General features: G+C 40.0%; 1 protein-coding gene across 4 annotated transcripts in view; it reads right to left on the reverse strand.

Annotated features, from left to right (window-relative positions):
• The window catches only part of si:dkey-237h12.3 (teneurin-3), a 135,099-nt gene that overhangs the window by 8,654 nt on the left and 107,592 nt on the right, over nucleotides 1–18,853 (reverse strand). For 3 of the 4 annotated variants that reach the window (XM_046030484.1, XM_046030486.1, XM_046030487.1), the window contains 6 exons: nucleotides 17,928–18,177; nucleotides 16,127–16,147; nucleotides 8,713–8,945; nucleotides 5,398–5,552; nucleotides 1,464–2,347; nucleotides 25–200 (listed from right to left, as the gene is read on the reverse strand). In XM_046030484.1, coding sequence (XP_045886440.1) covers nucleotides 25–200; nucleotides 1,464–2,347; nucleotides 5,398–5,552; nucleotides 8,713–8,945; nucleotides 16,127–16,147; nucleotides 17,928–18,177 — 1,719 coding nt within the window. The remainder of the gene's footprint in view (nucleotides 1–24; nucleotides 201–1,463; nucleotides 2,348–5,397; nucleotides 5,553–8,712; nucleotides 8,946–16,126; nucleotides 16,148–17,927; nucleotides 18,178–18,853) is intronic. The other variant, XM_046030485.1, reaches the window with a different exon arrangement.

Raw genomic sequence — 18,853 nt, forward strand, 5'->3', positions numbered from 1 at the left:
GGAAGACGAGTGTCATAGCCTTACCCTGAGCCAGAGTGTAGAAGGCACGGATGGTTGAGGTATTTGTGGTGATGCTGATTTCCTCTTCCGTCATGGAGCTTTCAATGTCGACCGTCAAAGCGCTGTATATGTCTGTGTACAAGTTATTCACCATTCCAGTGGGGAACGTCACATTCATTAGCCGTCCTTCACTGTCATAGCTGTTTGAGAAAAAGAACATCAAATGACAAAGCAATGATATGTATGAGCGCTCTTGGTGCCACAGTGCATTCAATTATCAGCTCTTTTGTACTTGTTGAGTAAGACCATTGACTTTATTGTAATTAAAATGTCATTCTTCCCCTTTTTGTATATGTTCAATTTTCATTACATGAATGAAGGGCCGTCTATCAACCCAAGGCGCAATCCAAATATTTGATCTGAGAGAATGACACATCTCATCAGCTATCTATTTTATATAATACAAAAAAAATAGACTTGTAATGAATTCAATTATTTGGATGATTGATGTGGCATTATAATCTCAACTGAATGCTTTTATTTTTTTTTAGTTATAGTGAGGATCACTCATGACATAATGTGACATGACAGGGAATTACACAAGGGAGAAAAATTCAGTCACTGAAAGGCCATGCTACAAAAATAGTGTTGTCATGATACCGTGTCCTGGTGGCTCAAAATAAAGAAATATAATCATGAGTTGGTCATTATGTTTAACTTTACTTTTTGTTTTTAAACGTATGCATATCAAAACATCCTATCGTAACCAACTTCTGTTGTTCTAACCATAACATATGTGAACACATGCTACTCAAGATACTTTAGTCAAGTAGAAAATAAGAGGAAAAAGTAGCATACCTTTATAGACATTGAGTTATTATAGTCTAACTAGGCTATTTTACAGATCTGAGGCAAATTTTATAATTAGGCTTCAATTAAATGCGCACCCTAAAGCAGTTTGCAGGTAAGTACAGTTACCAATTATAGAGTAAACTTGTCCTGAGCTGTGAGACAAGAAAGAACACACAGGATTATACTCATGCACGTACAGAGAAAGCAAACCTTTTTGTCTTTGTAACGTAATACTTGAGGTTTTAGTTTATAATTAAAAAATGAATATAAATATTTGTGTCAAGCTCTGTTCACTATTAGGTGACAAGCTCAAACAAAAGTTTGTTTAATAATTCTTCAACTGCAAGGCTGTTAGTACGGCCTCCTCATCAACAGATTTTTGTTTGTTTGGTTGATTTATTTAGTTATAAACATTATCTGCCAGAATGCAAAGTGCATTTGTTTAGATCGTTTTAATGGTATGCAAGAAGTAGGAGGTATGTTTGGATATAAGCAATGGGCACGTTCCAGATCCAGAAAGCCTAAATGAATTGCAACCTAAATCAGTCCAACTTTGGCAAGTGATGAAAAAATTTCCACAGAATGATCTTACCAATCTCCATTATACTTACTCATAGAAAGTTGTCCAGCCAATCTCTGATGTCTTGGTAGCCAGCAGACCATTGTTACCATGGTAGGTAAGAAGCACTAGCTCCTGGCCCTGTGCTGTAAGTGTTTTCAGTCCGCCATTGGTGCCCATGTTCAGCCAGATCACCTGGTTGTCAGGGGCGACGATACGCACTGGCGTACGGTTAGGATCTCTACGGATTCTCAGTGTGTTTCCGCTGCTGTCAGTAACAGCTGTGATGTCATTCTCTGTACTGTAGCTAAAAGTATATTTCAAGTCACCAGTGAGCAGGCTTGCTGTGTGTTGGTGGGTGCCATTGCTGTCAAACACATACAGCTCCTGGGCATCAGGGGAAGCCACCTCAAATGTACTGGCACTAGAAGTCACTGTTGGCCCATTTCTGGATATGGCCCGGATGCGGATGTTGCCCAGGTCGGCCACGTAGAGGGTTCCATCTGGAGCTGCCACTAAAGAAGATGGAGCATTGAGCCTTGCATCTTTGGCATAGCCGTCCCCTGTCTGGTAACAGTCACAGTTGGCATCATTCTTGCAATCGCAGTCAGAGGGAGCCCCGGCCAAATGCGTTATCTCACCATCCACAGAAACCTTTCGGATTCTGCTCATCTTTCTTTCATCTGTCTCTGCTATGTAGATGGCCCCATGATAAGATACAGTGATGCAAACAGCAGATTCTAGAGGGGTTAACTGTGCCCTTTGACCACCGGCCACACCGCGCTCCAGTCCAGCCAATGGGCAGTGAATAGGTCGGCCAGCTGCAATGCTCACTTGACCATTCTCTGTAATGCGCAACACAATATTGTTGTCCAGGACATACAGCGAGTTGTCCATGGGGCTAACTGCTAGGTCTGTGGGCCACTCCAGAATCACCTGAAATATAAGACATAATTAGATTATTGTCTGTTTTTCTTTTTTCTTTTTTTTAAACTTAGTATTTTTCACAAAATCAACATCATTCATTTGAAATAAAAGGTTATAGCTGCTTAACCAAAGTAATCATGACTCATAATTTATTTAAATAAATATCAATTTTGATCTTTTTTTCGGTTTAATAACAAGCAGCAGTAACTCAAGCCCAGTTCATGGACTCATAAACAATAAAGTGCCTTCCAAATGTTCAAATCTGCAAGCATGTAAAAAAAATTTAAAAAAACAATTTAGTGATGCTGTGACATTATGAGAGTCACAACTATAATGAACAAATCTTCAGTATAAAGTCGTGTATAGACCGATATCCAGAATGACTTGTCAGAATATGTCAGAAAGTTATAATCAGACTAAGTCCTGCGCTTTCAAGCTATACACTGTTCCACTAGCCCTGGATAATCTTTTTCCTCAGAAAATCACTTTAATCCATCTTTCTCTATAGGTGAAATAACAAGTTGATGACATTGAAGACATTGGCTGGTGCGGGAATGAAACCTGACATTTTAGTTACAGGGTTTCTCTTTCCATTTCCATGTCTAACTTAGCATATATCATTTAAAAATGTAATATTTCCTACACCTTTGGCATATACAATATATACAGCAGTATAGCTACCAAAATAACCCAGAGCTTGCATACCTTCCTCTAACCATTTCTGCTATACTAACTGGTGCTGCAACATGAGAGAGGGACTCCCCATTGGGTGATCAATTAAGTGTATCTAATTAAATCAAAATTAAGTAAAACATATTTCACACAAAAAAATTAGAGCAGTATTAACCACATCTTGAAAGAACTAACAGATTGTACAATCCAAAGCTTTAACCATAGCCAATCATTACAGTCTGCTTGTCAAAAATGTGTCGGTGAATAAAAAGCTTATTTGTAACAGCACAAATGACTGGCCTGGCCTTCAAATGCATAACTGTGTCATTAAAACTGTCAAAACGCTTCTGAATTGTGCTTTTCCACTGGGTGATTAATAATAAAACACACTGCCTTTAAGGCTGCCACTAGTTAAACTGCACGGAGCCAATTCTCTAGCTGGGATGCCTGAGGATCATACCGTCTCGCCAAAACCATGTCTTTATTGGCTCAAACCAAATGACTTGGTTAATTAGCAAAAAGTGACAAGCTTCATCCTTTGTCTTCATGTTCTCTTATGTTCTTCCCCCTCCATGTTCACCACCCCCACACACACAGATTGCTTTCTCTTCTGTTTACATTAAAAATGTTCTTATGTTGCCAGAAACACCCTTTACTCTTTACTCTACATAGCTCTTATTTCTGTTAATGCATATCTATTGTTATCTAACCTCTCAATAAGACAAGAATATTTGTGATATCTGCAGTCGGGGTCATTTTGGTTTGGACTGTTACAGTCATTCCTATCTAGTTTTGAAGTGTTTTGTTTGTAGTCTTTCTTTTTATAAGCTGATCTGCATTAGAACATAAGAAATCTAATTAAAATGTAAATTGGCTAGTTAAAAAAAACTAACAAAAAAAACCTCTGTCTTCTGTCTGGTGTGCACATGTAAGAGGTGGGGGAACCTGTTCCTGTGGCAATGTAATTTTCAACAGCCAACACTCAAGAGTTCACCTTCTGCAGAAACAGGACATAACGCATCCTTTTTTATGTAATTAAAGTCTTTCTACGTTTTATTGTTCTTCATTATTTATCTTAAGTCAGATCTCAAAACTAACAGAGTGAAATGAGGAGGGATAATAATGTTTAAGTACAAAGAGCTGCACTTGTACTTTGGATGAAGTGCCATGGTATTGTAATGCTATAACCTATTGTGTAGGGTCAAGGCTCTGCTTTTAAGTCTCCTCATTCGCAGGGAGTAAGTAAATTTAGATGGACAAAGCCGGCTGTCGTCAGGTGCTGCTGAAGAAAAGGTTGTATCTGCGGCAAACTCACTACAGACTGATGCTTCATTATCATGTATGGTGTAAAGTGTCCTCAATCCTGAGTATTTCTACTGGAACACTAAACACTAATTCAGCTCCAGCCACATCAAAACAAGCGCCCCAAACTGAGTAATTATTCTTCCCTCCATATCATCTACCATGACCTGAAAACTCATCTCTTCAATAAACACTTCATGTCTCCACTTCCTGCCGAAATCACGTCTTCCTCCTTGCACATATTTCCTCCTGTGCTTTCAAAGAAAATGCTCTGCTCTTGTCAAGTTGAGAGCAAAACAAAAAGAACATTTTCTCTGTTTTTTTCTTCACTAAGCACCTTATAATCTTGGTGTTCTAGGAATTGGAGCTTGGTTCGCTAATGTCACTATATGTTTCTCTGGTTAAGATCTGTCAGCTAAGTGCCTATTTTATATTTAACATTTATTTAATCAGGAAATCCTTACTTAGATTAAAGTTCTCCTTTTAAGAGTGTCCTAGCAGGCAGCAATAACAATTTTACTAACATCATAAAGCAACAGAAAGTATCTCACAAAATCAAAAATCGGAACAAAAATTGGATTATAAAATCATGAAACAAAAATTCTAAAAGAGGCAATCTAAAACCATCAATATAAATGAGAATGATCTAATGCTACTCTATAAACAATAAATGAATTACACTAAAACATCCCAATTCTAATAATGTCCCAAATAGCAGCCCGAAGAGAGAAAGCACACAGTTTCTGCAGCAATGATTTAAATTCTGAGAAAGAGACCAGTTTTTGCAACTTTAAATTTAATTGCAAAAGGTTCCAGACAGTGAGAGCAGCATGCCAAAAAGTAAAAAAAAACCCTACATGTCTTGCTCTCACTCAGAAACCAATTGCTCAAAAACGTTATCATTCATGAACAGATGAGTTATATTGCACATGTAAAGTATATGCAGTTACATAGCACTGCATATCAATGATGAGTGAGCAACTGAGTGATAGAAACGCGGGGGCAGAAGGTGGCGCTGTGACATGCTATGTGTGAGCATACAGGCAGGATTAACAACTGTCTGGCACTTGTCTGTATAAAGTCACCTGATTGATGTCCATGCTGTTGTCACAGGTCAGAGGGCGAGCCGACGTCAGGTCATTGGAACCAAGGAAAGTGGAAATGATGCCGTTCTGGTCCACTTTTCTGATTGTGGTGCCATCAACAAAATAAATCAGGCCATTCTTGTCCACGGTGATGCCTGTTGACATCAGGTAAGAGGGGGACAAAAGAGGGAAAAGAAAAAAAAAAACTTTGTAGAAAACATGGTGGATATGCAGCATCTCAGCTTGCATGACTCAGTGGACAGAACACGATGGTTACATGTGTCAAGCTTGCCTTCCCATTATTCAGGTCACTGCAAAAAGCACAGCCATCAATAATTCACAGGCTGCTTTTCTGGTTTTAAATAATTTCTCAGGCAGAAGTGGGAAAGGCTGTATTCATACGGTATATATGCACTTGCCGCATCTTGTAACCCTCCTCTCTAAAAAAAGGACCTCAGGAGGTGGGAGTGTCAATGAGTGGTGATTTTTGGAGATTTTTTGACATTGGCAATCATCAACAATCTACACACCATTTGAGAAATGAATGAGCGAGGGAGCGGAAATGACAGCTTTGGCCAATTTTAGATGAAAGGGGTGAAAGACAGGGAGTTGCCATGGTGACAACTGTGGACTAAATTGTCCCAGTGATTGAGTGTCAGCTCAGAGTCGCAAGTTGCAGCCGAGCCAGTGTGGAGTTGCAATAACAATTTGTTCCAAACTAGGAAAATACATTAATGGGCCAGGGCAGCCTCCACATCGCTCTGTGTCACCATGCTGCTTAATAAACCAGCACCTGTGGGAATTCAATCATACCTCACGTGCAGGAAGACTATTTTAGACAATTTTTCATTATCCACATTGTTTTTTACATTGTGGCTTTGGGTTTAATTCTAACTAAGACTGAGAGCCGCTGATCTCAGGAACATGTAGATATAGTGGAAGATGGTTATTTAGCTTTTGGAGGGTTTAAAGTGTTTTGAATAAGCTTCAACTTCAGTTTTACCTCCAGAGTGTGATTTCTTTTTCAATGAAGTCTTTAAAAGCCTCTATGGAAGGTGAGTGGTTTGGTTTGACCTGTGGCTACGTCTGCACAAGATTGCTTTCTGCTAAAACATTGACGAGCCGAGGGAGCCCACGGTGAATCCTTGGGAGCTGGCTATTTGACAGGCTGAGATTCTCAGACAGATGAAAAGTGTCACATTTGAGCAGAGTTCACCAAATGTCTGAGAGGAGAAAAAAATGGAGCCATCTGCTGTTTCTTCTGTGGTCTCGGCTTCCACCCACTCCATCATTAGAGTCGCTCCTTCAGATTGCCTTCACTCAAGCCTTTATCACCCAGCTGAAGCGGAGCTATTGCAGTTGGCATTCAGAGTGGGCAACAAGTAGTGCAAAACAATTCATCTTAGCCTTTTCATCCAGAAAAATTTATGGAAAAGTGAGCAATCCAACCACAAATGGCACACATGGTTCTTAGTTCTGCATAGAGGTTAGCTATGGGTATAGCTGTAACTTTAAGCTTTAAAGGGCCATTTGACCAAAAACTATTAAGTATAAGTATAATTTTTTAAAGATAATATATATTATCTATATATATTATAATATCTATTAATGTAAAATAAGTTATGCATTACATTTCAGGAGGTTGAAACAACAATAAGTTGACAGTCCTGCTTTCCTGTACTTTAACACATAACCCACAACTAAAATTGATCTATTAAAATGTGGGCCCAGATTTGGCACAGACCCTAATGGTGCACATTTACATTTAACAGGTGCTACTCTACTGAGAAACCCATCACTGTGTCCCACCCAAGGTTATTGTCATTAACGAAGATGAATGAAATAATGAAAACTAGATGTGAAAAAACATTGTTACTAACTGAAATAAAAATAAAAACGAGGCTTTACAAAAAACAATAACTAAAACTGTATTGTAGGTTTGCAAAACTAACTAACTAAAATAAACTAAAAAGAAAGAGGAAATGTCCTTAGTTTTCGTTTATTTCATAGGACCTAAATAAGCCTACATTTTGAGTGAATATGAAGCTGGGGGAACTGACGTTGCGGGGCAGTTGGTCTGGTCAGACCGGCAGTTCGCACGGTGATTAGCCGATAGGCACCTGTTGGTGAGCCGTGGGTGTGTTATGATTTTGTCCTCCGCATGAAGAGCTGGCACGCTGCGTGTTGTGTGGCTGTCCTGCCACCTCCGGCCGCAGCGTTGCAGGTGGCGACCGCTGTTACGAGTAGGGCCTCATGTAACGTTAGGGGTAACGTTAGGCTAATTTAGTCGGGGAGACCCAGGTAGGGATCTGCTGCGTAGTTGGTGGGATTTTAACATGTTTTGTATTATCTACATGTGTACAAAATAATATGAATGCAACTGCGGTATAGAGTTATGTTTTGTTTAGTTCGGGCTGCAGGTAACGTTTGTGAGTCACTGTCTTGGTGGGTTTCTCTCCCTGTTTTGTTTTATTCTGTTCTGATGGTCTGGCTTAGTGCTCATCTTGCGTGTGGGATAAACTTGCCCCTTACCCATTGATTGTGAGCTCCCCTTGTGCTGGGTTAACGTCTCTGTTGGTCATTTATTTACTGTATGTAAGCTAGTGTGTGTTTTATGGGGTATCTCAGCCAACCTGCTTCACATTGTTTTAATACCTACTTTTTGATTAATAAAGGTTTAGATTTTAATATAACTGCTTTCCAGTCATACTTGCCTTCAGGGTGCTAGGAACCTGTTGGTTGTTGCTCCAAGGGGGGCCTCCAAAGAAGGCCTACACTATCTTCCAATTTCTTATCTGTCTTGTATTTCACCTCCATTTATTGTATTTCACCTATTTAACCAAGAACGATAGAGCTAGAGACTGATGTAATGAACTTCTGGGGAGTAGGATTAGGGTAGTTTGCTCTTCGGGTTTTGTGTATGTACAGTAGGTTGGAAATTAATTAAATTTCATTTATTTGTAGTATTTATTTAGACAATGTGTTAGTACTTCAAATATATATATATATATTTTTTCACAAATCTGCATTATTTGTAATGATTGTACTGGACTGAACTAAACTGAACTGAGCTTGGCATCCTGCAGCAACAAAGACTAAAACTAACACTGAAACTGATAACAACTAAACTAAAACTAAGTATTTTCAAAAACTAAAAACTAAACTAGCAAACCCACGTTAAATATAATTAAAACTAAACTGAAATTGAAAAGAAAAAGTAATAAAAATAAAAACTAATGAAAAATCCCAAACTGTAATAACCTTGGTCCCGCCCCTCCATTAGAGTACAACATCTTCATTCGTTTTACACGATACCTTTGGGTCCAGTGAGAGAGGCCTCTGGAGCTTTGCCTCCATCGCCACAGTGGTTCTCATCAAAGGGCAGACAGTGCTCCCCAGTTCCTGCCAATACCTCTGCGTTCGACTGCAGATCCTTGGTCCCAGTTAAGGTTTTTGGACGGTAGATCCTCCGGGAGTTTGTGTCTGACACGTACAGCTGGCCAGTTACTGGATCAGTTGCCAGGTAATACCGGTGTGCCGGATTGTTACTGCATTCAAGACAATAACTCAGTTATATGCTATATACTGCCTTTTACAGTGCAACCAAATGGTCCTTTAATGGTACTAATTTACACCTAAAATGGGACCTAATGCAGTAATCTTTGTAAAACACCTGAAACAACCTGTAAACCACTCTAAATAAAACATTTAGTCCACAATTTTAAATTGATGATTCCATTATACCTCTCCAGAGAGTTAAAATTTGTTTCAGAATGCAATAGATTTTTTTTTAAAGTTGTGTATATTAAAAACCCTTTAACAAAATATTGTCAGGAATGTAGAAAGGTGCATTGTTTAAATACTAATACCAAGCCCTGCAGACCTATCTTACATTGTTTTAGGTGTAATGGGATTAGGAAACCCACTTCAGACAATTTTTTAATTGCATTAAAATAGAGTAAAGAAATTAAATGCCAATGTTCAGTCAGGTTATGTTATTATCATTTAAATGTTATGTTATTAGCATTTAAATGTTATTTTTTAAAACACACACCATAATTAGCTAATTAGGTAAGCCCAGTTGCAGCTTAAAATATAAACCTTAATGTCAGCTTAAAATTTGTAACATTGTCATGTAGTTGGATAATGAAGTGATGAAGGAAATAATGTCTATTTTTACTGCTGTGAAAAACTGCGAGAAAAACTGTGTGAAGAACAGCAGAAAAAAAGGTTAGAGCCTTGTGGATGAAAAATAAAAGACAGAAAGTGAGGCAGAGAGGTTCAAAAGCTTGAAGTCAAACAGAATTTAACAGGATATCACTGAAGTGGGCTTCTAGTTTACAAAGCAGAAATGACAACTTGTGTGCCAGAACATTTCATTTGTTATCACTCCCCCGTGGGGAAAAGCCTTTGGAAATTACAGAAATGACTGGCTTATGTTAACACAGTGCAACAACTAATGACACCGCATCTGGTTCTGCTTCCTGCATTCTTTTAACTGTCTCATAATGGAGCCAACCCTTTTTAATTCTGAGAGCAAATGTGTCAAGGATTAGGAATCAAAAGATTTTACAACACATGATTGATATTTAGACTTGAAGAAAGCCAATTAAATTACATTTTAAACACATTCAAAACACTGAAAAACTATTAAATTAACCTTTCTATTAAGGGTGAGTTGATACATAGCAGGTGCTCAAGTGTCATTAAAGAGCTAAAAACAGAAGCATTTAACATGAGAAATTGCTTGCTTTACAGTGCAGTCATAAACATGGCTTCTCTGGTTGTACTCCACCTTAATGGTATCTCAGTCAATACTGTTTGGCTTTGAAAGTGGGATAATGTGACGGCAAAATAAATGTGGCAATGAAACATCTTTATAAAATGATGAAGATGAAGTCATAAAACCTGACAGCTATTATGAGTCAAAGTAAATGGCCAAAATAGGGAGCTGCTATCAAGTTCCTGAAAAGAATTCAGCAAGATGTACATTAGTAACCCTGTCTTTTACACTCAACCTTTAGAGGGTGGACACAATAAATGAAACACCTGTATGACATTATGAAGTCCAATATAATAGCCCAGCAATAATTAATACCTTTGTGAAGCTTCTGAAGTTTTTTATGACAGAACTTCTAACCCCTTACACCACCACCAGACCCCTCAGATGCTCTCACAGTGGCATGTTGTTGGCAGGAGACAGGGTTTTTTCTGTAGCGGCTTCTCTGCTCTGAAATAGCCTGTTGGAGGCCATTAGACAGACTTTTCAGAATCAGAAGGCGCTTTATTGCCAAGTAGCCACATATGAGGAATTTGTTTTGGTGATAAGGTGCTACACGAAGACAAACATATAGTTGACATAAATAAATGTAGAAATATATAAATATGGAATAGACAATGCAAGTTATATAAGAATATTAAAGTGAATAGAGAAATAACTATTTGCAGAACATGTGCATTATTCTGGGTTTGTGTAGTGCAGACGTATTGCAACGAAATATATAAATTGACAAAAATATACAACAAAGATTTAACAATTTTAATTTTGTGCAATATGCCAGGTTTGTGCATGATATGAAATAAAATAGTGTTTACATGTGCAGAGACATTTGTATTATTTGCAAAGGGGGGTTTCAGTGGGGGTCCCAGGCCTTGTTGATGAGGCTAGCTGCAGATGGGAAGAAGCTGTTTTTGTGGCGAGATGGACTGATGGACCGCAGCCAGAGGGAAAAGTCTGAAACAGTTTGTGTCCAGGGTGGAAGGGGTCAGCTACAATCTTTCCTGCTCGCCTCAGAGTCCTGGGCAGTCCTGGAGGTGTACAGGTCCTGAAGTGATGGAAGATTGCAGCCAATCACCTTCTCTGCAGAGCGAATGATACGCTACAGCCTGCCCTTGTCCCTGGCAGTGGCAGCAGCGTACCAGATGGTGATGAAGGCGGTGAGGATGGACTCAATGATAGCGGTGTAGAAGTGCACCATCATTGTCTTTGGCAGGCTGAACTTCTTCAGCTGCCGCAAGAAGTACATCCTCTTCTGGGCCTTTTTGGTGTGGGAGGTGATATTCAGCTCCCACTTGAGGTCCTGGGAGATGATGGTGCCCAGGAAGCGGAAGGAGTCCACAGTGGCGACGGGGGAGTCACACAGGATGATGGGGGAGGGTGGGGCCTGGGCTCTTTCTGAAGTCCACGAACATCTCCACTGTCTTCTGAGCATTGAACTCCAGACTGTTCTGGCTGCACCAGGTCACCAGATGGTCGATCTCCCACCTGTGGAGTCCAGGTGCTGGAGGATGTAGTGAAGGGCCATATTTACTGCATCATCTACAGACCTGTTGGCTTTGTAGGTGAACTGCGGGGGGTCCAGGAGTGGGTCTGTGATTGATTTAAGGTGGGACAACACATGGCGTTCAGAGGACTTCATTACCACAGAGGTCAGGGCGACGGGTCTGAAGTCGTTTAGTCCTGTGGTCCTTGGTTTTTTGGGGACAGGGATGATGGTGGAGGCTTTGAAGCAGGCTGGCACATGGCATGTCTCCAGTGAGGTGTTAAAAATGTATGAACACCGGAGACATCTGATCAGCACAGTGCTTCAGGGTGGATGGAGAGACAGAGTCTGGCCCAGCTGCTTTGCAGGGTTTCTGCCTCCTGAACAGTCTGTTGACTTCCCCCTCTGAGATGGAGAGAGGAGGGGAGGGGGTGGTGGAGCTGGCCAACTCTGAGGAGTCGGGGGAGGAGATGGTGAACTGGGGTTGAAACTCAGCGGAAGAGTCACGGGGGATGGTGACCGATTGACTCTCAAAGCAGCAGTAGAACTGGTTCAGCTCATTTGCCAGGCGAGAGTCGTTGATGGAGTGGGGGGCTTTGGGTTTGTAGTTAGTGATCTGTCTGAACCCCCTCCAGACAGAAGTGGCGTCGTTTGCAGAGAACTGGTCCTTTAGCCTCTCTGCGTACAGTCGTTTAGCTTCTCGCTCCTCCTTGCTAAACCTGTACTGTAACGCCCTGCACCCAGCTCGGTCTCCACTCCTAAATGCCACTTCCTTTTCCAACCTCAGCTGGAAGTTTGGCTGTAAACCAGGGTTTGTCATTGTTATAACTCACCCTGGTGCGTGTTGGTTTACAGGTGTCCTTGAAGAAGCTGATGTAGGACGTCACAGTATCTGTGAACTCGTCCGGATTGGTAGCAGTCCTGAAAACATCCCAGTCAGTGTAGTCCAAACACACCTGAAGATCCTCTACAGCTTCACTGGTCCACTTCTTTGATGTCCTCACTACAGGTTTACAGAGTTTTAATTTCTGTCTGTAAGCAGGAATCAGTTAGATCATGACGTGATCAGAGTGTCCCAGGGGAGCGCGTGTGACAGCGTGATAGACAATGCTAACTGTGGTGTAGCAGTGATCTAAAGTGTTCCCCTCTCTGTTTGGACATTTTATAAACTGTCTGTATTTGGGGAGTTCTTGGTTGAGGTTTCCTTTGTTAAAGTCACCGAGAACAATAACAAGGGAGTCCGGGTTTGTCTGCTCCACACACAGTATCTGGTCAGTCAGCATGCGCTGTGCGTCCAGAACGTTAATGATAAAATATTCCAGATTAGGAGGACAGTGCTGCTGAATCACTGTCACGTCGGTACACCAGCCATTGTTAATATAAAAACAGACACCTCCACATTTTGTTTTGCCGGAGAGCTCAGTGTTGCGGTCCGCTCTGTAGAGTTGGAAGCCAGCCAGCTGCAGTGCGGAGTCCGGAATCAGTTCACACAGCCACGTCTCCGTGAAGCTCAGAACAGAAGATGAATAAAAGTCTGTTTTTCCCCACCAGAAGCTGAAGTTCGTCCAGTTTGTTGCACAGCGAGCGCACGTTGGAGAGAAATATTGCCGGTAGCGGTGTGCGGAGTCCCCACCATCTTTTTCCTCTCCTGTGGCGCTTCCCTGCACTGTAACTTTTATTCTCTGGCCTTTAATTGTGTTGAACATGTTTTGTTTTTATCTTATTCCTTGGGTGCTGTATGTGTATACATATGTCTGTCTTTGTGAAGCAATTTCGTGCAAAACCTGTAATATTTCTGTGATCTATTGACAGAAATGCAATATAAGATCCATAACTATGTTTTCAGTGGTGTATAAAGACCTTACATAATGAACCATTATGTTTTTATTACCTTAGAATGACACATTTTTATCTACGTAACCGCGGGCACCCCTTGCTGTGGAGGTCACTGTATTTTGTCGTCATGTTTCTACCGTAGCTGAATCATGTAAATCATGGATGTTGTGATAGAAAATGTGGGACAGATGTTTTCAAAGCGATGCTGAAGTTGTGTGTTTTCTGCTGCACAGGTAATTAACTTAAGTCTGTCAGACTTTAGCGATGCAAATGAAAGCTGTTGTTTGAGAGCTTTAGCTAGAATTTGGCTATAATCACAGAGAGCCATGTTTCCCCTGTCAGTGGTGTGAAATATATATATATGGATTAATTCCATATCGCCTACTTATTCTCCAGCCTGTGGTTTGGCTTTGCCGGTTACGGTTATGTTAGCGAGACAATCAGCTGATCAGTAACATTAATTGGCAATAAACGGTCAGCCAGCTAAACTTTTACTGCCCCGGTAGAAAAATCATGTAAGGTTAGTTGGATTGGTTTATTCTCCAGCGCTGTGCTTTTTTGGTGTAAACTTCACGTAGTTTCTCTCTCTCTCTCTCTCTCCAGCACTCTATTTTGGCTTTGTCTGTTACGTTCGTGAGACAATCAGCTGATCACTAATTGCCAATAAAATGGCAGCTTCCAGCGACGAAGCTCAGATCAGCCAGCTAAACTTTGAAAAAATATGTAGTTGGATTGTAATTTCATGTAGTTCTTCTCCAGCGCTCTGTTATGGCTTTGTTACGTGGACAGAAATGTGCCCTTACCTTCCTGAGACAAACAGCTGATGAATATTATTGGCAATAAAACGGTAACAGCAGGGAAGCTCAGATCAGCAGCTAAACTTCACATCATTTCTTTTTACTGCTAATGGTGATATATAACAAGACCCTGTGCCTATCAAGTGACCAATAATAAATATTTTTTTCCGAATTTGCATTAAAAAAAAAGGTGTTTTTGGATATTTCTTCTCCACTGTGCACACAAATGTGTAATTTGCACTTTCACATGCTAAATGCCCATTAATAACGTTGCACTGTTTTACCACAATCATATTAAAGAAAACATATGGTTTTACATAATTTATACAATTTCTTAACACATCTGTCTAAAGAAACCTAATTTCTTGACTGGCAATCTCTTCTATCTCATAGATGACACCTTTGTCCTGTCTCAGGCACCGTAGCTATACTGCTTGCTTTGGTAGGGGAGGGGGGCTGCAATTCTCAACCCTCACCACTAGATGTCACTAGAACTTACACACTGAACCTTTAAAATGCTATATAAATTAGATAAACTGGAAGGAAAGAAACTTAAACGTTATACAAGTTGTCTTAGACAAGTGTAAAAGTTATAGTATAATGTGAACATCTTCAAACAAGTCTTGTGCTTGTTCATCAAGGTGCAACCCGAAGAATCATGTTTCAGCTTTCACAAGGTTCTTTTGAAACAAATTTTAGTTCCTGTTTTCTAAATTATTGTGGTTATGTTCTCGTCTGTAGTTGGATGCTTTTGGTCTGGACCAAAGAAAATAAATACATTAAGATCTGTTGTTGACTTTTAGGTCTAGTCCATTTAGAGTTCACAAAAGCAAACATAAAGTGACCTGAGCAGTGGTCATCTATCTTACATCATCAGAGCTACACAGACCTTTGGAGGAGAAACAAGGTTTATTCTAGTGACTGATGTCATATTATGCTTCACTGCACTGGAAAGCTTTATTTATCTTCTCTGGTGGTCGTGTAGTGCTTACAAAGATTACGAGGAAATACTCACGATACAGGCATTGATTCAAACTGTACTGCGTGTGAACTGCAGCTAAAAGGAAGGGAAGACAACGCATCATGTAGTAAAATATGAAGGAGGGAACTGCTTCTGCTTTCAGGAGACTTATCAGGCTAATTAGTTTTGATTTTACATTCAAGACTAGACTTTCATATTCATATCACATAATCCCGTTGTCACACCAGAGACACCACCTTGACAGCCATTTTAAAGTTAATCCAGTTTACTCTGTGTAGCACCTCTGGCCCCTATGGTCAAGTTTACCACTGGGACAACCTAATTGCCACCAATGTGCATCTTCACTTGATCTGATGCTGTTGTCTTGAATCATGAATACAAAGCAGTTGTGCAAGCGCCTCTGGAGGAGAACATCTGCCGAACACCATCACTATAAATGTAACTATAAGCTTCACAATGGTACTGTTTACTGCATAACTATTGTATTGGGCTGATTCACACAAGGTACACATGTGTTTATTACATACATGTTTAGATATCTTTTTTTATATTTACACCTAGAAATCAGTCGCAGTCACAGTGTATGTTGTAGCCATTTCGTCACATTGCACAAATTCCGACAGACTGTACACTTTTTCTCTTGTTTAGATGTAATCAAGCTAAAATTGGTTTGTTATAATTACACATGGTAATCACTGGTGCTAAAGACAACTGTAAAAGATAGAGTTATCCATAAACTTATGAAGAGCATAATTGAGATGATGTACGAAGAATACTAAAGCAATACAGGGGATAATACAGATGATGCACAAAGAATACTAAAGCAACATGCACTAAGACAATACACCTACCTGTGTCTAAAGTCTTTATTTCTATGACAGGGTGCAGAGGGAGCAGAAAAAGAAGTGAAAGAATCAGACAATTAAATTGGTAAATCTTAAAAGGATACTTTTACTCCTCACTCACACGGTTGCCATTTGCCCATTCAGGCAGTTTTCTTGTCATAGGAATAACTTATCTGCATGACTTGACATTTTGCTAAAAGCCTTCTTATGAAGACTAACCATGAAGAGTAAGTGCTAACAAGGACTCAAAATTTTGCAACAAATGCACAGCCCCCCCCCCCCCCCCCCCCCCCCCCCCCCCCCCCCCCCCCCCCCCCCCCCCCCCCCACCACCATATCTAGTTTCTGCTGAAATTTAGAAAGTCAAAGTATCCCCTTAAAGAATCAACACAGCCACTAGAGAATGTCGCAGGCAATGACAATCCATTTGGCAGAAAGCGGAGAGGTGGGACTGTGGGTGAGAGTTACAACCCCCAGAGAGGAAAATATGCACTCCTATCTTCATAAAGCCCCATTCTGCATTACCACTGCTTTTCTCAATTTGACCATTCATATTGAAATATTGATTCTGCCACTTGTTATATTGGCCACTGAAGCCAGAATCTAAATACAGACGGTATGCTAACAGGAGTTGAAAGAGGTTCAGGGAATCCCATATAGAGTATTTGGACTCTCATATTTCAAGCATGCATCATAAATATCAAAAACTGAAACCATTTTGGTCTTTAAATATTTGGAAGAGACAAACGTCAAATTCAAAGAAAGAAAATATTTTGTGAGCAATAATGTGTTATATCATGCAAAGAAATGTGCTGTATGTTTTCAATATGAATTGCCATCTAATGTGAACAAACATGTTGCTTAGTGAGTCTTTTATGTCAGACTAAATTTAATTTGGCAAACACAACAAGTCTTTTATAGCTTTTATTATATTTTTTGTGTTTGCCTTCTTGTAAACAGTAAAATAGTTGCTTGGAGACACAAGCCATTTCTTAAACCACTGTTTATCCCGCAAAGGGTTGCTGAGCATGTATACTCCTTTACAGCATTACCCTGCTTCCCGTTCATACTGTGCACACACTTCCCCACATTAGAGAACTGCCTGTAGTGGCTGATCACTGCACAAGTACATTGGCAGGATCCTGACATATGGAGGGTTTTTTTTTTCAATCCCTTCCCCACTTAGTTTTTCGATTTTTGGTCAACATCTACCCTTGTAATCTTAACACAACAAACCACTTGATGTACAACTGAGGACGAAGGTCACTACACTGTTGGCAAGGTCACTACACTGTTGGCAAATGCCAACAGTGTAGTGACCTTTTAAGGCAGTTTTCATATGTTTGTCATTTATGTGTCTCATGGAGGATGATGACCCAATGTACACTTACTCAACATTTGCCACTGCGAAATAAGCCAACTGGCCGAATCAGACTCATTGCTGAGAGAAGCCAACTTGGCATGGGGCGTAAATCATCCCAATTACAGGCTGAAGACAGGATGTCTTTCTTAATTACGGAGATGGATAGGGGTAATATCTCAAATTTCTATGGGTAGGGGAAAGATGTTTGTAACTGAAAGTATGATCTTTTTGCCTTTCATCATGACTTTATATAGATTCCTTCATACAAAGTCAAAGGTTAATACTTAAACCTTGGAATTTGTGCTATTCAATGATGGGGCAGAGGTAAAGAGTGAACAGGCTGTAAGGCTATAAATGTCCTGTTTTCTTTTCTTTTTTTTTTTTAATCAACAGACTAGGTGTAACATGCTCAAAAAAATTCCCAACAACGAGGCCTTGATCTTACCTGAGTTCCATGATACTTGTGACATTGCCAGATGGGTAGATGCGTCGGATGTAGTTAAAATCGCCGACATAAAGACTTCCATCGATGCCCCAAGCCAGAGCCACTGGTGCCAACAGTTTGTTGCCTTGGGCCTGTCCATTACAGCTGGGGCACGAGATGCTTCTGCGCCGCCCATTCCCCATGACAGTGGAGATCACAGGGGGCTGGAGAGAGATGAACTGGTTCTCTCCACTGCCTTTGTAAAGAATGCCTGGGAAACAAAATAACAGTTATTTGCAAGTGTGAAAGCATGATTGTTGCCTGCTAGCAAATACTGGACTCATTATTTATCCTTTATTACCCAGGAAATTTCCGGAGATAACTTTTTTTTTTTTTTAAATACACATGAAAGGAAAATACACTTATTCAATTTAAAATAATATTTAACATTACAAATAGTAGTTCAGGAAATATACTTACACGATATACATATGCCTAGAGTTAGATGAGAAAAACACTTATAAAACACAACATTAGCTTAGCTTCGCATTTAGACTGTAGGCAAGAGGAAGTAAGTAGCCTGGCTCTTTCTAAAGTTAAAATGTATGCCCACCTAATTAACATTGTCTCGCTTGTTTAATTCATACACAAACTGACACAAAAATGACAAATTGAGGTTTTAGCTAGAGTAACAATTTCTTTCCCTCTGCTTCCATTCTTTATGCTAAGCTAACTGTTAACCTAGTTCTAGCACCTTACTTAACACATATCTGGTACAGGTCTTCTCATCGAAATCATGGCAAGAAAGCAAATTAACCTATTTCCTGAAATGCTGAACAATTCCGTCTAAGAAAGATATGGAATAAACAAAATCCCTGACTATTTAAATTAATTAGTAAGTAAACATTCACCCATGAATCTATGAGTTGAACTATTTTAGCTTGTGA

The sequence above is a fragment of the Micropterus dolomieu genome, linkage group LG19, assembly GCF_021292245.1.
Source record: "Micropterus dolomieu isolate WLL.071019.BEF.003 ecotype Adirondacks linkage group LG19, ASM2129224v1, whole genome shotgun sequence".
Taxonomy (NCBI): domain Eukaryota; kingdom Metazoa; phylum Chordata; class Actinopteri; order Centrarchiformes; family Centrarchidae; genus Micropterus; species Micropterus dolomieu.